This window comes from Ambystoma mexicanum, chromosome 5q (genome assembly GCF_040938575.1).
Source record: "Ambystoma mexicanum isolate Mex_15411 chromosome 5q, UKY_AmexF1_1, whole genome shotgun sequence".
NCBI classification, from domain to species: domain Eukaryota; kingdom Metazoa; phylum Chordata; class Amphibia; order Caudata; family Ambystomatidae; genus Ambystoma; species Ambystoma mexicanum.
In genome coordinates this window covers 1197734246-1197762225 of record NC_090933.1, presented here as the reverse complement: position 1 = coordinate 1197762225, position 27980 = coordinate 1197734246, and the positions used below count along the sequence as shown (strand labels likewise).

At 45.3% G+C, this 27980-nt stretch overlaps 1 protein-coding gene across 1 annotated transcript in view; it reads right to left on the bottom strand.

Moving 5' to 3' along the window:
* DENND3 (DENN domain containing 3) overlaps positions 1 to 27980 on the bottom strand; it is a 1010513-nt gene that overhangs the window by 229114 nt on the left and 753419 nt on the right. Inside the window, exon 18 of the mRNA XM_069621709.1 lies at positions 12143 to 12282. Coding sequence (XP_069477810.1) covers positions 12143 to 12282 — 140 coding nt within the window. The remainder of the gene's footprint in view (positions 1 to 12142; positions 12283 to 27980) is intronic.

Here is a 27980-nt window from a genome sequence, read left to right as displayed (position 1 = left end):
GGCGTGATCACCCTCAACGGTGCCCAGGTCACCATATATCGAGACCTGTCTGCCATGACATTGGCGCTGAGAAGGATGTGTGGCCCCCTGACAAAATGGTTGAAGGAACGAGACACAAGATATCGGTGGGGATACCCCTTCTCGCTCTCTTTTGAACACAAAGGCACGAGAATCAGACTACGGTCGGAGAGGGAAATAAAGGCCTGCATAGCCGAACTTGTTGATCCCCGCGAACGAGGGGAGGATGGAAATAACCCGAGAAACGAAGGGAGAGAATGGAAACTCCAAGGACCTAAGAGGCGGAGAGTCAAAGTGTCGAGAACATTTCAGAGAGGTAACAGCTCCCCGGAGGGGGACAAGTGAACTGGACTAACGGCGACTACGTTGACACTATGAGTATGTTCGAGACATGGGCCGTTTTTTTGGCCCAACACAAAAGTTATATTCGATGGTTGTAAGTTGCGGTTGAAGGGGGGTTGGGGGGGCTCAGACTTATGTAGTGTTCATTGATACTTAAAGGACCGCGCAACGATGGTCCCTACTGGTGGTTCGGTGCTAGTTCAGTGAATCTAACTGGACCGGCTCGGACGCCGACACATGGGGGGGAGGGGGTGCATGGGAAGGAGAGGGAGGGATATGCAAGACAAGGGGGAAAGTGGAACTGTTATAGAACTTTTACTCGCTGCTGAGATGGGACAAACACTAATATTGGTTAAGGGCTCGAAACACAAGGTATGGCAATGCATTGTTGTGAATATTGTACTGTCATATACTGATGGCCACCTCTGATGGTAACACACAAGGCCCCTTGAAAGTCGGGACGATTAATGTCAAAGGCCTTAACTCACCTACTAAGAGGTTGTTAGTGCTACGGGAATTTCGAAGGGCTAATATTGATATCCTACTCTTACAGGAAACAAAATATATGAAGGGGGAAGAGAGTACCATTCTGGGGAAACATTTCGGCATGGAGTTTTGTGGCTCGGGGGCACTGCGTAAAGGGGGAGTGGGAATCCTTATCAGAAAAGGACTTGATTTTCTTGTCTCCGAGACCTGGTCAGATGCAGAAGGGCGAGCCTTACTAGTTGTGGGGACTATTGGGAAGGTGGAAGTAACGATTGCCACAATCTACTCCCCCAATGTAGGACAGCTCCGATTCCTCTCTAAAACTGTCCCCAAAATAATGTTGGAGGCCACCGGCCACCTTATACTAGGCGGGGACTTCAACTTGTGGGCAGATCACGACCTGGACCGGAAAGCGGGGCGACCGGGAGTTGAAGTTCCTGTGAGAGGGGAACGCAGTGACTTTGTAAACATGATGCAGGTATATGCGCTGGTAGACACATGGAGGACGATGCATCCTGATGAAAGAGGGTATACATTTTATTCACCCCCACACAATACTTTTACCCGAATAAATTACATCTACCTTTCACGAGAGCTGAACGACACCACCACACATTCGGGGATTACTCCAATAACCTGGTCCGACCATGACATGGTCACAGTTGATATACAATCGGAACATATACCAATTAAGGGTGGGAAGTGGAGATGTAATGAGGCCCTGTGTAGAGACCCTGTTTTCAAAGAAGAACTCGAAACAGAGATCAAAGAATACTTGAAAGCCAACGATACTGGGGAGGTCTCTAAGCAGAGTGTGTGGGAGGCAGCCAAAGCAACCTGGAGGGGGATCCTCATACGGGAGGGGGCTCGGAAGAAAAGGGAGAGAGCCCTTATTGAGAATAAGCTCCGGAGTGAAATATGTCAACTTGATAGAGAGGCTAGGGTGGGGGACTCCATAGACACCGATAAGATTCAAGAGGCTAGGAAAAAAACGGGAAGAACTCTGCCACCTAGAGCATGGCAAAATAGCACGTAAACTACATTTATTGAAGCTGAAATTCTATGAAAAGGGAGATAAGGCAGATGAGCTGCTAGCGGCTAGACTCGGGATCCAACGGGCAGAACGTAGGGTGAAAGAGATCACGGATGCAACCCCTGACCAAGTGCTACATACATCCCCCATCCCAGAACTGTTCGCACATTTCTATGAGTACCTATACACTTCAGAAGTAGACCCACACTCACAGGAGATAGATGATTACCTCACCAGCATTGTCCTTCCAAAAGTTGCAAGCGCTGACTCGGCCCATCTAGAATCCCCCATAACTGAGGACGAAATACACAAGGCGATCAAACGACTCACATTGGGCAAGTCCCCTGGTGAAGATGGTTTCACTGCCGGCTTCTACAAAACATTTTGTGCCCTCCTAGCTCCATTCCGGACCACCCTATTTAACGATATCCTTGACACTGGGACTGTCCCGGACTCCTTCGACCGAGAACTCATATCGGTCATTCCCAAGGAAGACAGAGACCCCACGTGCTGCTGATCATTCCGCCCCATATCCTTGCTCAATCTTGATGCAAAAATGTACACACGAGTCCTGGCAGCCAGGTTAGAGGTCCACATGCCCCATCGTGTCCACCCCGATCAGGTAGCGTTCATAATTGGACGACAGGGTGCAGACACCATGAGAAAGACTCTCCATTTGATCGAGGCCTCCCAAACCATGTGCAATGATCCTGCTTTACTCTCCGTCGACGCTGAAAAAGCCTTCGATAGAGTGGAATGGGGTTTCCTTGCCGCAGTCCTCCGTGCCGTAGGATTAGGACCGAAATTTAGAAGGGGGATAAAAGCAGTTTACACTGCTCCAAAAGCCTGAGTGTCTGTTAACGGGGAGTATTTGAGATGGTTCGAGCTGAAACGCGGTACCCGGCAGGGATGCCCCCTATCGGCCATCCTCTTCGCCCTCTCCGTAGAGCCCTTGGCCCATAAATTACGACAGGATACCGAAGTAACAGGCATGCGTCTAGGGGAATAGGAATTTAAAGTAGCGCTGTACGCCGATGACCTACTTCTCCATGTGACGAACCCCACCACATCCATTCCCAGAGCGTTGTATCTCCTGGACGAATATGGCCAAGTATCCGGGTTCAAGGTTAACAAATCCAAGTCCACACTTTTCCCCTTACAGGGCTCATTGGAAGCAAACACTGAAAGATACCAGCCCCTGGGCCTTATGATTGAACATGAAAAAATTAGGTACTTAGGAATACAGGTCACAAGGTCGCTAAAAGATTTATATGAAGCCAATTTCCCAGCGCTTCTCCAAAAATGTCATGCAGACCTTGCCAGATGGGACAACCTAACCATATCCTGGCTGGGGCGTTTAAACGCGATAAAAATGACCTGTCTCCTGAGATTTCTATACCCCTTTCAAATGCTCCCCATTCAGATGCCACGTCAATTCTTTACATAAGTCAAGACGATTCTGAAATTCCTATGGCGAGGGAAAAAGCCCAGGATTGCTTACTTCAACTTGACATTACCGACAGACCAGGGTGGAGTGGGCCTCCCAGACATCCAAAAATATTACGAGGTGGCTCAATTACGAATCCTTATTCACCATCTCCGTAACCAAAAATTGCCCCAGTGGATCTCTATGGACAATCATTATCTGTCCCCAGCAACAATCTCTGAATGGCTGTGGTCCCCTAGAAGAAGAGTACTGAAGAAATCTAAGGCACACCCGATGTTCGCAACCATATGGGACATATGGCGGGAGGGCGGAGATATGGGGAAGATCACCACATGGCCATCACCATTAAGTCACTTCTGGTCACTGGGCATTAACGACAAGATCCCTAATGTGGAGAGGTTTCAAGCTTGGTATGAGGCAGGCCTGGAGAGGGTGGGACGGCTCTTGAGGAAGGACTCCATCACGCTTCCTGAACTAGAAGAGGCACTCGGAATAGGCACACTGTCAGCATTCCACTTTCTGCAGATTAAGGGAGTTTTGACAAAACCAGAATGGAAGGATAAGCTGAGCAGGGAACTTACCCCGTTTGAAATCATACTCGACTCCAGGACAGAAACAAAAAGGTTGATATCTGTTTTGTATAAAACACTAATGGAAGCTGGAAAGGGCTCAACAGAACCGCTTAGGCTAAAATGGGAAAGTAAAGGACATGGGTGAGGATATCGACCCGTAGACATGGGATAAGATATGTAGGATTGCGCCCAAAGCCTCGATCTCATGCCAGTATAAGTTGCACTCGATCAAACTGTTGAATAGGTGGCAATATGACCCGCGCAGGCTCTCTAAGATGCATCAGTCGTCTAGTACAATGTGTTGGCAGGGTTGTGGGTCCACGGCAGATTACTGACAAATGTGGTGGGGTTGTCCTCGGATCAAAATTTACTGGAACGAGGCGCTAGGTTGGATTAGGGATCTAGACGGGATCCAGCGAACAGCGGACCCCTACCTGATCTTATTTGGTCTCGAGAAAATCGAGGATGAGTTGAGAAGGGTCACAGACATAGCTGCACCACTATTACTAGCTGCGAGGGCTCTATTGACCATAAAATGGAAATCCCCAGTTACCCCCCACAGAAAAAGAATGGGTTAACGTGGCCTCCAATATGTGTATCATGGAAAAAATCACAGCATCTATACATGGGAAAGCCACGCAATGTGACATTTTATGGTTGGAGTTTGTCAATAAATACATCCCCGGAATAGCTCACTAACGCCTACCGAACGATCAGTGCCATGGGTAATGAAACATCATAATAACCTCCCGAACAAGATGGGCCTCGAGGCCTGACAGACCTATCAACCAATCTGCCAATTGCTAGACAATACATCTCTTGGCAGCAGAGTACAAAGTCTTGTGGGGTAGAGGGAGGGCGGAGGGAGGGGAAAAATGGGAGAAGATTAGTCAATGTTTGTTGACGCTGTAAAGAGGAGTTACTTATTGATAGGACGGAATGCAAGAATTTTGCTGCAATATAACACCGAATCTTAACTGCGTTCTCTATTTTACTGTAATACCTGCTTCTATGTTATGATGGTTCATTTTTGATGTATAAGCTGTAATCTGTTTGATATAAACTCCAATAAAACTAAGTTTCTAAAAAAAAATACATTCTAAACCCATGAGCACTGCATTTTGTGGCCTCCTCATCTGTGTATCCCACTTAGGCTAGCCTCTGAATTTCTTCTCTATTTCATACAACAGATGTTACATATCCCTCACTCAACTGAAACTGCTCTGTTGCATGTAACAAACTTAATTCCTCTTCTCGGCACCCTAATGAACCTTCTCTTCTTATGCTGCTTGACCCAAGTAATTTTTGAAATGGCAAATCACTCTATTCTTTGCTTTTCTATTTCCAGTCTTGGAATATCTGGTGCTGGTCTTTCCCGGCTGTCTTCGCATCTCTCTAATCAAGCATTTTGTGTATTGGGCTGGTAAATCTTCTTGTTCTCTACTCTTAGTCTTTAAGGCTCTGCATGGTTTGGTCCCTAACCCCCTACTTTTTTCACTGCTCACTGTTTCGTCTCACTTCAATTATCCAATCTTTTGCTTCCCATTGCCATTTCGATGCTGATGAGTCTCGGTTCTTTTTGACCTTTTTAACTTTCTATGCTCTGTACTCACCACTCTTTTACTGCTTTTTGGCAGTTCATTTATGGATACTCTATCACTCTCTGTCTTAGTCCCCTGAAAACAGTTATTGTTCTGCCTCTTCTCCTTATGACTATACTCTTGCTTTCTTCATTTAATTTTTCCCTGATTTTTTCACCCATTCTTTATCTAATCATAATGTAGGTTATGTTTTTTACTCTTTTCTCTTTCGCTCACCATATTTCTATTCTTACCCAAAGATGTCGCTATTAACTTTAAATTTTCCTAAAATCCACCTGTTTCCTTTCTGAAGCTAAAACTTAATTTTTACTTTGGTATTTTCATGTCCTGATTAATGTTCTTCTCTTGTTATTGGTCTACCTGCACCCAAGCTTGCCCCCTTCAATCCTGCTTTGTTTGCACTCCTTACTTCCTACGCGTTCTCATGTTTATCTGTCTGCAGTCTCACTTCAAATGGCTACCTTTTTTCTCCAGTCTCCAGTTTTGTTTCTTGTCTATTGTTATTAAATGCAACCACTGGCATGCCCTTTCTTATCCTTCCTCTTTTGATTCCACTCTATATACCCACTCAAATACTTTGTGCTTCATCTCTGTTCCTTCTGACTGTTCTCCACACCCATGGGGTCAATGTCTCTCATAGCTCCAAAGCTTTAGAAAACTCTTCTTGTTTCCGTTTTCTGTTTTGACGGTCTCATCTCTTTGCATTTCTTTTAAAGCTCTCTTAAAGCTCACATAATGGCTGCTGCTTAAATGGAATTCCTACCTCAAGATGTACATTTTGTAAACATTACTGTATTTTTGTATCTGCTCAACTAATTGTGTACAGCACTTTGGCTAGAGCGCTTCATAAATCAAAAAACGCTAGATAGATTTATGCCAAATTTTTAAAGCATACATTCAAGGCCATTTGGCTGCACCTGGTCATGGTTTTGCAAAAAACGTTCCAAAATATTTGTTAAGATTTGTCGACCAGCACCAAAGTTATCTGCATCTCAAAATGTGCCCTTCCTATGGGGAGTTGAATATAACCATAACAACAAAGCCTCTATAGCAGACTCTGTAATACATTGCTATGGAAAAAAGTTCTTCAAGCTAACACACTGATAGGAGGGAGGAACAGAACACTCGAGCACAAGATATCCGAGTGAAGCCACTGTTAGAGGGGAAAAGTAGCAGGAACAAGGGGCTCAACAAAAACAGAATAGTTTTCTCTTCCCCAGTGTATTCATCTAAAAAAATTAATCTCTTAACCACAAACTGGTCTACCCTGCAGACTCTAGTGGCTAAGAGCAGTTGTGAATAACGTTCCTCATGTCTCAAGATGTTTCCCACTTCCTCAAGCTTATCTTGGGACATTCCAGTATTTAAAAATTGTCCAGATCCTGCATTCCCTCCTCATGTGGTCTAGGGTTTGGCTAGAGCAAGATACTTTACTTTACTTTAATACTTAAAGCGGAACATGCCCAAAGGCCTCAGGGCGCACACAAAACAGAAACAAGACCAACAAGAACAGGAAGAAGAGATCCAAGCAGATGAGGCATTACTCAGAACAACTTTAGTCAATCCTTTATTGAAAAGGTGTCGTAATGGCCCTTTTAAATCGGGTCAAGCAAGGAGTAGCCCGTAGTGTAGGTGGTAGCTTATTCCATGCACTGGGAGCCCAGGCGTCGAAACAGACTCCCCAATATTTTTGCAATTAAACCGCAGCTGGGAGAGCGCCTTGCTCTCGCTAGAGCGAAGTACTCTCCTTCATGGTGCGGCCTTCAGCCGGTCGACTTCTACATGATCTAGAACATGAGTTGAAGAACAAAATATGGTGTCTTTGTAGGAAAAAGTGTAGGGATAGATTTAACTAAAGCAAAGGTCTATTCTAATAGGTCTTCATGACCAAATTCCAATGTCTGTCTCCTAAGCAAAATGCCAAAGCTACTGGGGTGTCTGTGAGCAAGACAGTCAGATCACTCCCAATATTGCTTCATTTGTCTTGCCCTGGTCATTCAATCCCAATGCTGTGTAGCCTTAAGGGATGCTTTGGCCTTGACACCCCAACCGAGGCAAGCCCTTTGTGGTTACCCCTCAGCACAAACACCATCTTGAGATTAGGCAACAATGTCATGGCTGCCTGCTGAACCTGCATTCTGTCCTCTCCGGTTCACCAGTGAGTTTCTTTCCAAGCTCTCAGCATCCTTCAACGGAAAGCAGATCAAGCTGTGCATTTTCCATTGTTAAAATAGTATTTCCATTTAGCTCCACTTTGCGTTTCATGCTGGGTCTTGCGCACCCGACGTGCAGTTTTTATAGTCCTTCTCTGTGCTTGGAAAGGTAACCTGGGCCCAAAATGCTTGCCCAATCACAGACCGGATAGGTTTTGTTTTGGATTCCTCCCCCTCAAAAGCAATGCAGACACCTGAACACAAAGCTCATTTGCCTTAGGATTGCATGCAGGTTCCTGCCTTATACATGTTCAGCCTATAGAGCAGTGGTTGTCAAACTTTTTTGTGCTGAGCTGCCCTCCGCCCACCCCAAACCCCCCACCCTCCTGGGTAAACAATTGTTTCTGGGCCACCGCACAAGCCATAAATGCTTATATCATCTATTACAAACAGTCATCGTAATCATCAGGGTTCCACCCCAAGTGTGGCATTGAGACAGCCATCATCCAGATGGTTGATGATGCCCTCCAAATCAAAGATAAGGACGACTCAAGCCTCCTCGTCCTCCTTGATCTGTCGGCACCGTCGACCACTGCATCCTCCACTTCCTCCATGCCAACAGAATGGGATTCTCTGGCACTGTCCTGAATTAGTTTACCTCCTACTTCTCGGGCAGACACCAGGCTGTCCAGATGAATGTGTTGTATTTTAACCGACTCCCAGTCTCCTGAGCAGTCCCCCAAGTCTCAATCCTATCACCAATCCGTTTTAACATTAACATGGAGCTTCTGGGCACTCTCCTCAAAATCATAAAATGGCAATTGGGATGAATCCCAGGGTATTGTCACTGCTTCCATGGGGGAAGCCCCTTCCCATGAGGCCAGGGAGCTGAGGCTGCAACCCGATAGTCCCTGTTGGGCTGGTACTCAGTGGGTGGATCTCATGGGGATGTAAACCCTCCAGGGGACTGGTGATGATCTCCTTAGGAGAACGTGGTATTCCACTCCCTCAGTTCTATCCCCTACTTCCTTTCACTCCACTCAGTACCCTGTGGTCCACCCACACCTATCTTTCTGTGAAAAGTTGAGGAAACCAAGTCCCAGGAGAATACTTAGACGAAGATGAGTGCCACGGAACTCTGTGATGATCATCAGTTCAGTACAGTGATGAGGAGGAAGGCTGGAGCCGTAAAGAATACCTATGGATACCAGCACACGCGGTAGAGTTGCTGGAGACTGCCCATTGGTCTCCCAAAGTAAGAATCTGAAGAAGGACTGTGTCACTGATCAAGCCTGCCCACGAGGAACCGAGAGCGAAGTTTGAATGCTGCAGATGTAGAGACACGGTAAGAAGCTGTAGACCAGGACGATGGTTGAGAGAAGCCGCCGTCTCCAAAGGCACTGCCAAGAACTGGCAGGCTGCTAGAAACCAAAGAGAAAACAAGTCGACAGAAGATTTGGGACACCTTGCAGGAGAGTAAACCAAGTGGCCCCAAAGGCCAATACAAAGGGGTCTGGGACCCAAGTGAACAACAGAGGCACAGCCAAAGTAAAGCGGTAGGGGACCCGAAAGAAATACAAAGGCAAAGATGAGATAAGAGGTTCTAGGACCCTGAGAAAATCAAGAACAGAGAGATTGAAACGAACTGTATATAATCTCCTATTTGTAACAGAGCCTGGCAAGAGAGTACACCAGGTCTGTTCAGTTGGACATTGAGTAATGCTGGGGTAGAGAACCCACAAATGCAACACACCAGGCTCTGGGACCCATATGAAGTTGGGCAAGGACCACAAAAGCAAAGCTGAATGGTCAGAGACCCATACAAAGCTAGGAAACATTCAGTCAAGGGGCCGAGGCCCAGAGCAAGTCAGAGAGAGCCAGAGAGAATTTAAAGGGATCTGGGACACACACAGAAAAGGACGGAGTTGCAAAACAAGTCAGGGAGATCCCGAAACAACCCAGAGGCATCTGGGATCCATGTGAAGGAGAAAGACATTTTCTCCCTCTCCTTCGTGATACAAGTAAACTTTGTTTTGTGAGAAAAAGGTCTACAGTTAAGTCTGGCAGGAAAGTGACCAGACATAACACTACTTTTGGGAACTGAACTGTGTTTAAGGAGTCACTGCGTTTTCGCACCATGAATTAAACTTTAAAGATCTGCATCCGTAATGAGAGAAGCCTCCTTCTGGAGCAAGAAGACGCACAGTGTTTCCTTAGTTAGTTTAGTGTAGGGATGGAAATGGGTTTGCACAACCAGAACCATGTATTGCTACACAGTAGGCCCATATGCACTCTTAAGGGGACAGAGTCCCAATAGTAGTTCACTAATTCTCGATTGCTACTTCACAGAAGTAAGCCACACACTTCATTAATTTACCAATTGTCATTTGTGTAGGTTAATAGAGAGTGAATTTGGGCCTACTGTGTAGCAATACATGTTTCTGGTTGTGCGTGGTTTTCTTGTCCCAAGTGGCCTTGTGACTATTGCCTGCCTACACCTGAAAAAATCACTGTACAGTCCTAAGTAGACCTTATATGAAAGTTTGAACAAGTATACAGCTCCCTTGGAGATAGTTAGCAGATCTGTGCACCCCTATTCCGACTTCATGGAAATGGGTTTCGACATGTGACAGTGAACACATTCCACAAGACATCCTGACCGAGTTCTTAGTGTTTTTGTTGAGGTAGAGCAACCCCTCATATAAATAGGGCAAGATAGGTTTTTCCTTTTCTTTATTTTTATAATAAAAATATTTGCCAACAAGCATGCCACCACTTGTCAGACACTTACACTATCCTTCTACATGCAGGTGATACTCAGTTCTACATAAGAGTAAATAGCACGCAGGACATCATTCGTCTTCACTATTACCTAGCCATCATCCAGTCCTGGATTTTGACTGCCTACCTCAAACTAAACCCATCGAAGACTGAATTTGTCCTCATCTGTCCGCCCACTAAAAATCAACTTGTCCAACAAAAGCAGGATATGTGCCTAGAAGGAATCGATCCACAACTCTCGGACTCAAGCAAAATCCTTAGACTCCACTCGCAACAATTAAAAATGGCCTGGATTCCTTTCCCCAAGCCGTGCTGAGGTCCTTGACGGTCTTCTCTAGATACTGCCACCTTGGCTTACTTTCTTGCCAAGTAGAGTTTTTCACAATCTTTTTCTCGCTGTCTAGCCTTAGTCTTACCCAGAGTCTTGGTTTATTCTCCTGCTAGGGTCCCAAAGTGTTTTCTCTGCATCTCAATCTTGTGTCCTCTGTGGTGGTACTCAGGGTGCTTTTCCACTGTACGGGCCCGAGAACCCCTTCAATTGGTCAATTCCACAATTCTTTATCTGATTTTGCCCTTTCCCAAAGCATTGACAGCAGCCTGTTCTTCACTGAAACACATAGCCAAGAAGGACGACACAACATGGCCCAAATCTCTACCCTCTGCAAAATCAAACGCTTCATCCCACCGCAGTACTTCCGGACTATAGTGCAGGCCCATGTGGTCTTGCACAACGATGGGGTAAATGCCCTCCTGATGTGGCACCCAGCTGCTCACTTCCCTCCCCTAAAAGCAGTCCACCATGCTGCCGCAAGTCTTATTACAGGTGCCCGAAATGTGACCATATCAACCCCATTCTATGCAAACTACATTGGCTTTCACAGCAGGCCAGGAACTGTTCAAGACTGCACGCATCATCTACAAAGCAGTCACAAATACCATGAGCAGCTAAGCTCCACATATCTAGTGGCACACTCTCCTCGGGCAGCAAATCAACCAACTGGCTTGAATCACAACTTGTCCGCAAAGAGAGGACCTGCACACAATCCTCCTCTTGTCACAATCCTCCTCTTGTCACGCAACCACCATCTGGAACTCGATTTTGTTGTCGGCTGAAAAATGCCCACATGATTCTCCAATTTTGCAAATCTCTCAAAGCCTGGCTTTTTCAAAAACACCTGACCAAGGACTCATACCTATGGATGTGCGCATACGCACAGACCTCAACTCACAGTACTGCGATGCTGTTAAAAGATGCCAGCCCAAATGCTGGCTACCCACACTCTACAGCGCTCCACTGCTCTCGAGCTCGGTCTGCACTTTAAACAGTAAAATCAAAATAAAATAAAAAGTCAGGGGACAATAGGAACTTTTTAAATTTTTATTTAAAAAAGGAACTAAATACTAAAAAGCCAGCTTTTTGGATAAGGTGGAAAAGTATCTTTAGAAACATACAAACATAGGTCTTGATATAAAATCGCAATTGCAGAGAGGGAGTTTCTGAGTAGCATTAATCAATATTTTTCACAAAAGTGATGGAGGCAAAAAATGGAAACAGTAAATTAACATCAGGTAGCCTGTTTCAGGCTCAAGAGAAAAAAACAGATCAAGGTGGAAATCATCTTTGGGTACCAGTGGTTAGAGAAAGTAATGAAGTGGGCATGGTCAATCCTCATCTTATTCTGTTTCCATCCCAATATCTGTGCACTTACCAGTTTTTCGTTGCCAACTTTAAAGCAGTGCTGCAGCATAGACCAGGTAATTGCATTGAAGACAACCACTTTCCCTTCACTTAAAGCACACCACAACTTTGGCTGTGCCTCTACATTCCTTTCTGTTGGATCGGGCTGCCCTAGGAAAACAAAGACAAGAAAATGGAAATTGGTTAAAAACCTACATTAGTCACAAAGACAAGTCAGTTTGTTATTAATCCTGGTGACCTCATGAGGAAATCAGTCTATATGTTGCAAATCAGAGGTTTGAATACTGTTTAGGCAGATCGTATGCAATCCTTCTACTTGTAATACTTGATAGCAGCAGTAGAAGGTTTGTTGGGTAGTGGCTCTGTAATTAACTGTGTACAGTTTTTTCTGAGTCTGCGCCTATTTGAACTATTAATTCCAAATCTATTGTGATTGTCCTTGGTTAAAAAATATAACAGTTTTAACACTGGGTGTCTTGCATTTTCAGAGAATATAACAATATTAATCGACCTGCTAAATAGAACCAGAATGCACAGGAAACCATTTTATTCACCCAATTGTAACCTTAAATAGTAAGAAAAGGTTACCCATGGTGCTCTCAATTTACAAACAAAAACTATTTTAATCACCCCCTAAAATTCCCACCTTACCTGAAATATCTTGGGCTTAGGTAACCAAAAGACACTGGGCATCATTACAAGTTTACCGGCAAACTACGAGTTCATCTCGCGGGTGCCTTCCCGCCCGCCAGGTCTGACCTGGCGGGCATACCGGCTCTCGCGAGCAGAGCATGTTGGATGCACCGGCACCATTCAAGAATGCTGCCGGTGCAGCCGACCTCCCCATTCCCATTTGAGCCCTATTTGGCTCAAATGGGAATGAGGAGCATTTTATTCCGGCGCCCGCGAATGGGAAATTACCGGGTCCGGCGGGGCTGTAATGACCCGGTAATTGCCCATTCGCGGGTGCCAGAAAAAATTGCAAGTTTGGCGGCAGCCTGCCGGTTTTACCAGCAAGGCTACCGCCAAACTTGTAATGAGGCCCACTGTCTGTCAACCGTTTATACTATCAAACAATTGTCATTGGCACCCCTCTGCGAGAACGAACATGGCTAAATGACCTATACCCACTCGAGAGTCCACAGCCACACTTTAGCTCACTGTACCTTTCACAGAAGGGAAATACCCATTTGCATATCAGTCTTTGTCCCGCCCACATGGGCAGGGAATGGCAATTCCCTTCTGAACAAGAGTACCAACAGCAACCCCATACACGTGTTTCAGCCTTGTTGGGCCTCATCAGAGAGGTGGAGCTGTACCTCTCTGAGCACAGTGAGCAGGGAGTCCACGTCTGGATGACCCTAGGAAACCTAGGGTGACTAAACCTAAGTCCCTTAAATAATTAAAAAATAGTCCATAGGTGCCCCTCTGCGAGAACGAACACAGCTCATTGACCTGTTCTTTGGGAAGGTACCCATTCGAGTGTCTGCAGCCACACTGTAGCTCACTGAACCTTTCACAGAAGGGAAATATCAATTTGCATATCAGTCTTTGTCCTCCTTATGTGGGCAGTCCAGCACAGAAATGCTATGGAAATCCCCTTCTGAACAAGAGTACCAACAGCAACCCCACACACGTGTGCCAACCTTGTTGGGCCTCATCAGTGAGGTGGACTGTAGACCCCTTGCTCACTGTGCTCAGAGAGGCACAGCTCTACCTCACTGATGAGGAGGAGGGTGTGAAGTTCTAGGAGTAAGAGACAGACACAAGGGTGACATGTCGATTGGCAAAGACTTTTATTCACAAAATAAAAGGGGTGGGTGCGGGGGGTGGAGGAAATCCTAGCTATCCCTAACTCTAGGAGGGGTTTTCCTGCTTCAACAAAACTTGTTAATGTACCTTTTAGCATCAGTATATCCAAAGTATAGTTTGCAATTAAAAGTTCCAATAAAAGGTGTAGACGAAAGCAAACAAAAATTTTCACAAGACGTAGGGGTTGACTCCTTTTGCAATGTCTTTTCGGCTTCACACAAAGATGGCTCTTGTAGCCTCACTGTTTACAAATGAATCCTTGTCTGTAGCTGGCAGGCGAGACTTCCCAGGCGCTCGGCAACAATTAAAAATGGCCTTGATTCCTTTCCCCAAGCCGTGCTGAGGTCCTTGACCGTCTTCTCTTGATACTGCACCTTGGCTTGCTTTCTTGCGTGGTAGAGTATTTCACAATCTCTTTCTCACCGTCTGGCCTCAGTCTTACCCAGAGTCTTGGTTTATTCTCCTGCTAGGGTCCCCAAGTGTTTTCTGTGCATCTCAATCTTGTGTCGTCTGTGATGGTACTCAGGGTGCTTTTCCACTGTACGGGTCCGAGAACCCCTTTAATTGGTCGATTCCACAATTCTTTATCTGATTTTGCCCTTTCCCACAGCCTTGGTTTACTCTCCTGCCAAGGTCTGTTTGGGCAGATCACATATGCAAAGTTAGTAGCTCTTCTTTTCGTGGTTAGGGGTATGATTTCCCTATATAGGTTCCAGGCCCCCTTTCCATAGTTCTATGGGCTCTATAAACCCGGTCTCCACTCCCAACACGGTCTGCTTGTCCAGAGAAGTTCTCTCTGCCTCATGTTTGGCTCCCAGGCTCAAATTCCACTGTTCAGGGCTTCTTGTGATAGCTCAACAGTGCTTCAGTGTCCCAACCCTCTTCTGTGGGCTCACTGGTGCTCGTTCTGTTTGCTTGCCTTTTGTTTGGGTCCCAGACCCAAGTGCCAATGTTCAGGGGGTTTTGTGACCCATCCGACAGTGCTTTGGCATCCCAACCCTTTCCCGTGGTTTCACCTGTGCTCATTCTGTTGACTTGGCCGAAGCACTTTCTCTACTTTCGCGGCTGCACTCAGGCTTCCCCAGGAGGCAGACCGTTTTCATTTGGCATCCAAACTCCCTCGGTCATCGGGAAGTGCAGCTTGCTTCTCCCCGCCTCCGTACAGCTTGTCACCGGACCACGCTGCATTCTGCCTCTCCATCTACAGCGTGTTCGCTGGCTGCCGCACTCCGGGGCTCTGCCGAGAACAAGATCTCCAGCATCTCTATTCTTTCCTGGCTGAACATTCATGGGTTGTTTCTCCAGGGTGGGCTAGATCCTTTCTCAAGTCCTTTGGAGAGGGGTTCCTCTGTGCCTCTCCCTGTCCGTAGCACGTCTCCAGCATGGCAAGGTTCCCCTTCTTCCTGGCATAGCCCATGGTCCACAGCCTTCTCTCCCTCCGCATAATCTCACTGCTTCTTGTTCCTCCAGGGACAGCCTGACAACACTTCCTGGTTTCCCTCCTCTATTTCTACTGTAGAAGGACCAATTGGAAGCCAGCAACCACTAGACTGTTGCTTGTGGCTCTTAAAGGTGATCTTCACTACTAATGGCCTCCTCCTCGTCACAGCAGTTAGCTGGTTAAGATGACATAACGCCTTATGGATCTTCTTTGTCTCAGTTGTTCCCTTTTCTGTGGGACTGCAGAAATACAAGATAACAGAGGGCAGCGGTGGAAGGGAGGGTTTTAAAGATGAGGCAAGCATATCATAGGGATACTGCGTTCTCCCAAATTCATCATTGTTTCCAAAGGGGGCTTCCCCTCCCATGAGATCCACCCGCTGAGTACCACGCCTGGGGGGCGAGGGAGGGGCTATTAGGTAGCGACGTCACCTCCCTGGCCCATGGGATGAGGTTCCCCAATCAGAAGCAGTGACGATACATTGGGATTCATCAAAAGAGCCATAAATATATACCACAAATGTGCATGAGTAGCATTTTGATTTGATTTGATGAATTTGTAGCGCGCTCCCAACGGACCTAACCGTATACTGGCGCAGATAGTATTACTTACTCAGGAAAACTAGGACAGAGTATATTCGTAAGTATATTTAAAAGCAAGATAGAGCTCTAATTATTATCCAATGGCCAAGTTTTATTTGAACAAGAAGGTCTTTAAGACCTTCCGGAAATAAGCAGGGTGTCTGAATTCCGTATTTCCCTGGGTGGACTGTTCCAGAGTCTGGGGCCATACACCCAGAATCTTCTGTCCCCTCTAGAAGCAAATGTAGATGGGGGGGATGATTAGCAGTGCTTGGTCACTTGAGCGAAGGGGTCTTGATGGTTGATAATATCTAAACATATCCTTAAGATAGTCTGGTGCCATAGTATTCAGACATTTAAAAATCAGACAGGCTATTTTAAATTTTATGCGGTCTTCAACTGATAGCCAATGGAGTTAACGGCGGAAAAATTAGACAAGGGCTGTTTTTTGGAGCCCATAGATCACCCTGACCGCTGCGTTCTGCGCTCTTTGCAGTCTGCTGATTTGTTTTTTCGGAATGCCCATCAGTTGACTATTGCAATAGTCCAGGTGAGCATTCGTAAGTGCACCCACTACTTGGGGATAGTCTTCCTGTGAAATATATAGGGAGGTGTTTGTCGTAGGAGCCGCAAGGAATAATAGATAGCTTTTACTTTGGTTCCAACCTGGCTTTCGCTACCCAGATTGTCTTGCCAAATACAGCCGAGGTTTTTCACCTTTGTGGAGAATGTAAGTTCCACTCCTAATAGCTTAGGAAGAGGTTGAGTTTTTATTGTAGTCATGGGGTGCTTCGGACCAAACAAAATTAATTCTGTCTTGGAAGCATTCAGTTGCAGTTGATTAGAGGCCATCCACCCACTGATTTCCTGAAGGCATTCTCCAATTTTAATGATTGTTTCTTTAACCTTATCGATTGTGATGAAAATCTGAGTGTCATCGGCGTAAGACTGGAAACTGATTCCATGACGTCTCAAGATTTCCATGACTAGTCGAAGGTACAGGTTGAACAAAAGGGGAGACAGTGAGGATAAAGAGGGAGCCATAATAAACGCATCAGGGATCGGGGGTTCTCCTTCCAAGGAACGTTTTTTAAATAATGGGTCAAAATGGTGCATTTTGCAGCACACTTTTTATGAATAATTTGGTAAAAACGACATGCAACTTACTGATGGTTTTGTAGGGTAACGAGAACGAAATCCAAAATATGCCAGGTCCCCAAATAGTACAAAGGAGCATTTTCCAATGTGTTTTTATTATGGCTTTCTTCAATTATGTTATCTATGAGTGCTTAGGCTTGTCACTGTATGCCAGTGTTCAGGGTTGCAGCAATACTGTTACTCCCCATTTTTTCAAGCGTCCATAGGACTCTATGGGGCAGTACTTGGGCTCATCTTTGACTCCACTCTCTCCTTCTCATCTCACATTTCTGACATTTCAAAAAAGTCTATCAACTACACCTCCTTAGAGGTTTTCTACCTTTTCCCACTTTCCCTCAGCGGCTCACTGTCTCCAGAGCCCTAGTTCTCTCCAGGCTGGACTACTGCAACAGCCTCTTCCTCAACCTCTCTGCTTCCGCCCTGTGCCCTCTGCAACTCATCCAGAACCGAACCGCAAGACTTATCCTTGGCCTCAAGCCCAGGGACTGCATCTGCCCGGCGCGTAAATCCCTTTACTGGCTCCCCGTGGCTGCAAGGATCAAATTTAAGACCCTCTGCATTGTTCACAAGGCTTTCTGGGGCCTGGACCTACTTACCTTCCACACTGCCTTCCTAAATACTGTCCGCTCGAGCCCTCCGCTCATCTACCTCCAACCTTCTGCGAGTGAACCTGTTCTCCAAGCAGAGATTTGGAGGGAGAACCCTTTCCTCTCCAGGTGTCTATCTAGAACAGCCTCCCTGCCAGCCTGAAATTCTCAAGTTTCGGAAACTCCTCAAGACCTTCCTCTTCTCCTCTTCCTCCTCTTTCATCCTACCCTGCTAACCTAGCTCTCTGCTCTTCCATCGCTCCCTCCTTCCACACAGCTCATTGACTGGACACCTGGTGTACCTCAGAGTCTCACAGGTCCCAGGCACCCCTGCCAGTCCTTCTGCACTTGCCGCAAGGCCCTGCACCCCACTGCACTTGTAATAAAACCCTGAGAGCTTCTCTCTCCACACTTCACCAGTCTCTACTGACTGGGTACATTTGTCCCCTGGCCCTCCTTTGCCCTCCCACACTTGCACAATCTGTATACAGCCCTGCCTGATGATCATCTATCTGTTCTCCCTTGTCTTTACCCCTTAATGTGCACTTGAAATAAACGCAGAATCGCCAGCAGGCCTATTTCCTGTATCTAAACTGATAAATGTATCTTATTCACCCAATCTCCCTTTGCAGACCGTTATCGTCTCAGAAATTCAAGGGCTCTGAGCGACTGTTTTTCCCCATGATCCTTCCCTCCTTGAGCGCTTTGAAACACTTTCCTGTGTATATGTGCTATATAAATAAACATTACCATACCAGTATCAGTGCCATTACTGCAGGCACTAATAGCGCAGTGGTAATATCACAGCAAATGGGCAGAAAGTGGCAAGATTTACCACCAGCGCAAAGCGCAAAGCGGTTATGCAGCAGTAATAGCATTACAGCCACATTTTTACCGCTCCGCCCAACCCGTGATGAAACCCACTGTCATGTTGCATGTGCATGTATTACCACATACAAACACACTCACATTGGCTTTGCCCATAATGCCAGTAATGCCATGGTGAGAAAACAAGTCTATACTGGCTGTGCTAACATATCTCAGTACTCCCATATAAGCAACTATCCCCATGTAAGAATGCTAATTTTGCTCTGAGCATAATACCAAAAATAATGGTACTGAAAGAAACCATGTCCATAAAGTCTGTGCCAATTTAGACCATCATTTGCATACAAAAGCACTTATATAGTAATGCCAGCAAAAATGCTATTGTAAGAAATCGTGGCTATGCAAACTGTGCCAAAATAGGCCACACACACACCTGTTTTGCCCTAAATAATGCCACTGAAAACAAAACATGTCCCTGCAGGATGTTTCAACATATGCTAGTATCTGCAAACACTCACGTTGCTTTGCACTTGAGGGAGTAATGGTAACAGAACCTTAGGTTGAAACATGGCTGAGGTTGCTGGTGAGCTCACGCAGAAGGGATGCGACCCAGCAGTACGGGCTGAAATGCCCTTTTTGGGCTTGAACCAAGCCTGATGTGCATATGCTGTTTTCCCTTCAGTAAAGGCATGGCCGTCTAAAGTGTTGCCCAGCACAACTGGTTAAGATTAATTCAAACCTTCCACATATCAACCTTCAATTGTGTATTTACCAGTAATAATGCCAATGTGAGTAAACATGTCCATGCAGGCTTTGCCAATATAGACCAGCCTGCATGTTTTGCCTTTGCCCTAAATGTCAGAAACAATGGCACTATAAGAAACCATTTACATCTCTGATAATAATGGTAAGTATCCATGTGCAAAAATATTCAATGTGGCTTTGCGTTTAATGCTCGAAAAGTATTGAAGAAGACAGCTCAATCTTGATATTTTGCCCGTTATTCAGCGTTCTTTCTTTATCTTATTGTATGTACTTGTTGGACATTTGTAAGACGCCTAAAGGACATGGGAATCATAAGAATACAACAACGAAGTCCACTTCAATCACTGTAGGTAGGTACACACGTACACACATGTACACGTACACACACGTACACGTACACACACACGTTTCCGCTTAGGTAAACCTTACCCGGGCTGCAGCAGTGATGTCTTTGCCCTCAGCATGAATTAACTCCAAACTCCGGCACCAAGTCCGCACGGTGGGCAGGGGTTAGCATCCTCCCTTCACTACTCCCTTTCCCTACTTTGCAATCAGGCTCAGGGTTGGGTCAACATTCTGACCCAGCCCCCAGACTGAGACCGGCAACGAGAGGGAGGGGGTAAAGAGCCCTTGTTGGTCCTCTAAGGGGACAGATTTCCAGTGCTCATAGAGGGGAAACAAAGGCGTTTTAAAATATTATGTATATGGCCGTGACTTGGCGCTGATATTGCCAATCCATACCCCATGCACAACACTATGAAGGGTGTTAGAAACCTCACCTGTCTTTGTAAATGCAAAGAATTCAAATATTGTTAGATGTTTTGCTAAAGGAAAGGCTTTATTCACATTAAGGTGACAGTGAATTGCACATACTCTGCAATGCAAATGAAAAACTGATTTATTTGACACCAAATACGTTTCTGGACCTTGAGGGTACTGGAAATAGTAGGGGTGGCACCCTAGTACCCCTTTATGACAAGCCTCCAGTGGTGGAAGAGCTGAGGGCACGACGTTATTGATGTGACTCTTGACGTGCTGCACCACGTGCCTCATTGCACAGAGCACCAGATGCTGAAACATGTGAAAGAACCGATCTTCTGATGCCTCAGGTGGAAATGTGGAAGGGGCCAAAGTCAGTAGGGTGACTATAAGGTGGCAAAGCTGGATCTCCATACTTCAGGGAGGGATAAAGGCCATGTACTAGACATAGAAGACACATTGAAGCAAAGGAAAAAGATGCCTTACTGACAGCAGGTGGAAGGGCTATTGAAGCAATTGCACTTGCGAACCTCAGAGAGTGCTGGGACGATTGATAAGACACCTCTGACGAGCGCCGAGCCGTGGCTGAGACCAGCAGGTCCTTGCTCTTTTCAAAGCATTTTGCCACCATTTTGGATTAGCAATGATGCACCTTTTCTAATGTATGAAGAAATCTTGTGGTCAATAAGGCGCTTGGCGAAAAAAAATTGTCTTTCCCACGGTCCTTCCTGGAGGCACATTGAGGAGTACCAAGTAACTTGCTCACCGCATTTATCATTATTCTTTGTTTGTGGGGTTGTGGGAGGCGTAGCGACACTAGCCACACTTAGTGATTTCACAGGACTCTTCTCACTAGACTATTTACATGTAGTCAGGCATACTGCTCTTTCAAAATTAATGGGTTTGGAATAGTTCAAATAATGAAACATTCACTCTAATATGCACTTTCAAACAACTAGTTTATAGCGGAAATGAGGACTTTACTATTTGTATTTCTATTTTGTAGTTTACTATATTACGGTATGAAACAGTATACGCTAACTTATTGTTTTAGATGTCATGCGGGCTATAATGAACTAGTCCACCAATATATAATTGTAATTTATGTCAATATGCTTTTCAGAGTATTTGTCCTTTGGAACGCCTGTATGCATAGCTTTCCCTTTAAGGGGGTGGCAACAGGCAGTGATGTGATATTGGAGAGAGTTATTTGTGGTGAATCGAGGCTGCTTCGCCTCGTAGGAAAGGGATCGCCATGGGAACCAGAATACTCTTTAAGCCCTTCCAAAATGGCGCCGACTGCTTTCTCCATTCGAGCAGCCGACACAAGGGATTTCTGAGCAACAGAGTAAGTTGCTTTATCTTGATCACTCAGGTATGCAAGCTTTGTATTTGCTAGTGAGATCGCATTGATACGGCCTATTGTAGAATTCGACAAGGTGCCTTACCTTTAATCAGGTTTCTTGTTTAATGTGATGGTGCCACGAAACGCTAACTTCCACCCCGCAATGTGGTATGGCATCCTGCCTGTGACGTGTTCTCATACCCTTATGCAATTTAGTTTGTTTCATTTCGTACGAGAGGTGACCCACGAGGTGAACACTAGTTAGTTAGACTAATGTGGGGTTATTGTAATTTTTGTGTTTACAGATTTTCTACCATTGGGATTTGTCCCTATTATTTTATTTCGGACAACAGTCGTACGGATTAACTAGTTCTATTATTGGGTAAGCTCAAGTTATATTACATTATGTAATTATATAAACATACTTAGCAACATTCTTATCAACAACTGAACTAATGGGCATTTTTTACTTTTGTCTCTTGTTTTTTCAATTTTCTTTTTATGTGTACCCTCATTTGTTATTTTATTTTATTTATTGCTATTTTGACATGGAATGTCTCATATTACTGTGCTATGGCTTTATATGGTTACATATGTCTATATTATGACATTTTGTGTTTTTTGAACCCGCTTAATCCTCCCCTTCACCTACCCTTGTTTCTCTGTCTAATCTAAATATGTGGACTTTTTAAATGTTTAATCTTCATATGTCATATGTGATTTTGAACTATGATGTTAATGTCAATTTTGTAATTTTCTTATGGCCTCGGTTTAAACAATATAGCCCTGATTTGATAAAGGCTCGTGGGAGCCGAAACGCGTAACCAAGTAGAGGGCTTTGTCACAGATTGTGCAATTAAACAATCAAGCCTTAAACTGGCGCTGAGTCCTGTTACTTTGTGGACGGTATGGGCTTAATATCCGTCCAAATCCAGTGACCCGCGACAATTGATGACAACTAATGCAATCAATATTGCCTAATTTCCTGACATTTAAGAGGGATTGTAAGGAGTCGCCTGCTAGAGCAACTTTTTCACAAATAAGCCCCACAATCCCACATTGAGGAGTGTTGGTACTCTGTGCAATACTCTGACACACATTGAGACAGGGGAGCCTAACAGCCAAGTGTGGAGCTCTGTGTGCACGACCCACAGGTACCCCAGGAGGCAGTGAAGAAATCCTCGGGACACCTCCTCGTACAAGGCCTTCTGCCCTCTGGGTCAAGGAGACTGATAGGGGGTGCCAGATGCGCAGGCGTCACATCCGGTACAGAGGAATGGGACAAAGGTCAACGAGGGCCCTCGGCAAAAGTGCTGAAGACGAAGACCCGCCCGCCGAACATTTACTCCCAGTGCTGCATGCTGCGTTGCAAAGCCAGCGGGCGGGAGTTGTGAAACACATGACAGTAGAGGCATCAACCGACTTGTGCTCAGAGCCTAGGCACTTTAGGCACAGCGAACGCGAGAGCTGCTAAAAAGTTTCTTCCACAGGAATAGAAAACCTAAATGAGACAGACATCAAAATAATAATGGGCGATGCTGGAGGATAAAGAAAGGTAAAGGAAACATGGAAAGACCCAGAAAAAAGGGCTAAGCTAGCGGTGCTCAGCGTCTGGTCATGACAAGGCAGAAAAAAAACGCCTGATGGGTGGTGTGGATACAGAGGAGTTAGCAGAGACGGACACACTCATGCTGCCGCGCCTTATTGCGCTGCAAATTTCAAAGGGAAATTAGGCATTGTAATCTGCCAATTGCTCCGACAGACACCTTTAAGTATTGAGGGAAGGGGAAGGGATATAGGAGCAAGTGTATTGAGAAGCAGAATATTTGTTTAGCATTGCAATCTACAAAATCTACTGGCATGCCATGGCTGCATCACAGATTCTTATTATTGTGCTCTTTTGCCCACCATTCGTTCTTGTAACCCTCCGTCATAGTCTTTCTTCATCACAGTCCTTCTCCTTTGTCACTCTCATTCGCCTTCATCACAAGCATGCTCCTTTGTCCTAGCCTCCTCCTTTGTTTTTAGTCCTCCTCCTTTGTTTTTAATCCTTCTCCTTGTTTTTAGTCCACCTTTGTTTTTATTCCTTCTCCTTGTTTTTAGTCCTCCTTTGTTTGTAGTCCTTCTTGTTTTTAGTCCTCCTCCTTTGTTTTGTTTCTGCACCTTTCTCTCCTAACAATACTCCTTCATCCTACACCAACTCCTCAGCTAGAAATGGACATATTGCCGTCACACTACCGTTTCTTCCTTTTTTGCTGGCATGTTTGCATGACTGTTGATGTCCTCTTTGCATGGGCATGGCTGGTAAACCCGTACTGGGTTTTGATGCAGCACAATATTATCTTCTTGAAGCAAACAGTCGTTATCAATCATTACCTGCTCTGCTACATCTGTCCTAATATCATGGTTATATTTATTCCATTTCTGTGTGGGACAGTTCTCATTTATGTCCCTGTAGTGAACACATTATATGGGGAACTAATGCTCTGTTTGACATTAGGGTGTTAGGTAAATGGTGTGTGCATAATATTAATGATGCCGTGCCAGATAGTACAGAGATGGCAAGCATGTTATGGGCCTCTAATCTCCATGCCTCAGCTGGAGATTTAAAAGAGTTCAAATTATGCAATCAGCTAACATAGGTTAACTGCTCATATAATAGTCATTTGATGACTGGCGCTTCTGCTTGTATGTTATCTGAGTCAGCCACGCAATTTATGGGTCAACACAAATTCATGCCTATAAAAGTAACGCCAAAAGCATCCACTCAGCCATTGCTTGTTTAGACAATGAGAAGACGGAGCCAAATGTTTACCAAGTCCCCAGATTGTCATACGGCAACATTCTTCACCTATTGGCCCAAATATTTAGTAGCAAGGTCACTAAACGAGGAGTTCACTTACTGAAGAAAAATACATTTACCAACGCTTTGATGAAACTAAGTGTTGTCAGCCATCACAGGTAGGGCACACCTACCAGAAAAAGTATGGGAGGCTGGTTATTATGGCTCAAAATAGCCATCTAAACTCTTAACATGCTGCAGAATTAATACTTTGTAACAACCAATAGTGGCCTTTGCCCTCTTTTTCATCCAAACTGTTGATCCTCTTGGTGCATCGGCATGAAGGCTGCAAGCTCTATCTTTTAATGAACGGTGGCGCATCGACATGTTCTTCAGTCATGCAGGTTGTGGGTGTCATTTACTTCAGGTGTAGCCTTACAATAAAAAACAGTAAGAATGTTTAGAATCTGCTCTACAGGAGACTGCTGTTTTACATACCCCTTATCCCTTCTCCCACCATTACCCACCATTACCCCCACACCCAGGCTGCCCACCCCTTCCTATCCTGTTGGTGCACTAAAGTGAGTCATTTCAAAAGTACCAGTGTCACCTCCAGCGCAACCCAACAATCCCCCCTATTTTTGCAAGTCGGCTGTGAAAGCCTGAAATAACATTCGTGAAGAGAGGAGGAAGAGTCTTGTGGATGAAGGGGGCTTTGGACTGGAGTACAACTGTAAACACTATGAGTAAGTAACTTTTTATTACTCCTACATCCCTTCCCATTTCCTCCCAACTGTAATGGTTATTTCACATTAATTCATTGGGTGGAGGAACCTGATCTAGTCTAGGAAAAAAAGATTTCTCAGTACTGCCTGGATAAAAGCTGAATCGGAGCAAGGGCTAGCGTTCATTAAGTAATGCTTGCGAGATAGGAACGAAGCAAACCTGGGGCTGTTCTACTGATCATGGCACAGATGAGTTTATTCTTCGTTTGTAGGCTTCCAGAACCATCCACCAAACAACTGAAGCTTTTGGAGCTTGATGTCCCACACATAAACCACCAAAAGCCAGGAATAGAGCTTCAGATTTTCAGAAAGCCTTCATCCGAGCACCCTTCTAACATCAAAACATTGAAGGGTTTCCTCAGCCCTCGAAGAAGGGGAGAGACCGAAGGCAGGAAGAGAAACCTCCTGATTAATGTAGAAAAATGTGACCCCTTTGGAAGGTGGGGGGAAATGAGTCCACAATACCACCTTCACTTTGTGGAACACAGCGAAAGACTCTTAAGAAGAAAAGGCCTGAATTGTGCTGACTCTTCTAGCAGAGGTGAGTGCAACAAGAAGCAGCATCATCATCCAGGTAACTAAATTGTTGATCACTGAAACCACAGGATCGAAAGTATGCTAAAGCAGAAACACTACATTGAGGTCCCAAACCGGGTGAGGTCTTTTGACCAGTGGAAAAAGCCAGAGCAAACTTTCTAGATGTCGTTTAAATATGGGATTTGCTAAAGAGAAAACCATCCCCTCCGAGTTCCTGTATGTCTCTTTGGCCAACAAGTGCCACATGTGTCAACAAGCACCACACTCGGAGCCAAATAATACAAGAAAGACATCATCAAGCTAAGAATAAGTTTTCATTTCTTATCTAAAGCCAATGGCAGAAGCACATCCACTTTCTCCGATACTGGGAACGTGTGGACGATTTCGTGGGAGCCTGAATTATTTTCATGTTATTTTGAAATTATCCTAAACGGCTCAAGGTTAAATCTTCAGGAATTAGGTTGCTAATGTTTGTGATCGAGGGCAGGGGTGGAGAACTAGCCCCCTCTGCTGGGAAAGAAGATGCTGGACTGGCTGAAACTGAATTGGACCTTCCGTGGCAGAACAGAGGATGTCCAAGAACCAAATCATCACTTGCCAGCAGGTGTCTACTAATATCTTTGAGCACTGGTGAGACATCTTGAACTTGTTGATCACTCTACGGAGAAGGGGCATGGAGGGAAAGGCATCGAATTTTAGCCTGATTCATTGAGCCCTGCCCTACTCCAAGTAGTTCAGTAAAGAGCCTAGAGGTGAAGCGCTGGTCTTCTGTCTCTGGAGACACACATATTACCTCAGTATGCAACACAGTTTTGATAAAGTACAAGTTGTCACATTTTCCATTATGGGGTCACTTGACTACTGTAATGAGATATACTTGGGCCAACCCGCTTTTCAAATCCAGCATCTCCAAACTTTGCAAAACTCGCCAGCGCAGTTGGCGCTTGATGCCCCACATCTTACCTCATCACAGGCCATGTTACATCAGTTTCACTGGCTTCCAGTGAACCCCCGTATTAAATTCAAGGCTCTGTCCATGACCCATCATGCAATTTGCAATGTAGGCACAGGGTATTTACAGGAAAAGGTGTTTCATTACCAGCCTACTAGGTGCCTTTGCTGTGCCTCAAAACGTACTAAAATCGCCTTGCTATCCGAGAGTGTGTCATTTCAGAGGCTCCTTTTCATTTCTGGCCCTCTTTGTGGCATGCTCTGCCTCCGATGTTACTAGAGATTGCTGATCATGCTCAGTTGCGTAGGGTTTTGAAAACATTTTTTCTAGTTGACGCTTCTCTCTTGACTTGCCTGGTTCTCCGCTTTCAATGCTTTTACCATACCATACCTACCATACATACCCTCTGTTCCAATTGATCTAAAACACATACGTAGGAGACCCCAGGCTGAAGCCAATTCACAATGCGAATGAGGGACATGTGGAAATTTTCTCTGTAACAATCAGGTCTAATGGGGAGTCCCCCAGAGAGCGAGGACCACCCGCACTCTAGATTGATTGAACCCCACTCGTGGTTCCCCACACTGAGCCTGCTGAGTCTGTCTGCTTCTGTGTTTTGATGTTTGGGGAGGTGAGGCACTAAGAGAAAGGTGTGCGAATTGCTCACTCCCAGACATATTGCCAGGTGACAAATCTCTGGGGATCTCATACCCCCCCTGCTTGTTGACATAAAAAGGACATGCTAGCCATTCAGATCAGCACTACACTGCCCTGTATCTGCTGGAGTAACTCCCTGATCACGTTACTGATGGCTATGAGTTCCAGAATATTAATGTGAAGGGAATGATCCATCTCTGACCATAAACTATGGATCTCCTTATGGTAGTGCCCCCGTCACCCAGAGAAGAGTCCGTGGTAATCACTACTGAGTGAGCAGGAGCTCTCCAAGGGACACCCCAGTTAGGTTATGTGACTTAAGGCACCAAAGATAGTGTCCTGCTGATCACGTTTACTGTGACCAACATGAATCTGGATCCACCTCACTTTGAGTCTGGCAAAGGGATCAGACACAATGCATGTAGTCAGAAGGCCCAGCAGCCTCTGAAACCACCAAGGTGAGGTGCTTGGCCTGGTGAGGAAGTGAAAGGCTGCAGTGCCTATGTCCACTTTCCTTATAGATTTAGGGAACACCTTTGTTGCTATAGTGTCCCACCTGAAGCCGATTAAGGTCAAGGTCTGGGATGGTAGAAGCTCAGACTCCAGAAGGTTTGTAATGAACCACAGGTCAAACAACAGGTCGAGAAGAGTATGAAGGGTTCAGAACTGCTCCTCTGGAGAGGAACCCCACACCGGTCAGTCTTCCAAACATGTTTACATGCATACTCCTAGCCATCAGAACACCATCAAGGGCATTCATCATATAGGTGAATATCCACAAAGCCAAGTTGAAGGTCAAGGGCAGAACAGTGACCAATGCTGGTCCATTAAAGAGAAACGCAGGTTTTCGTGGTGTGCC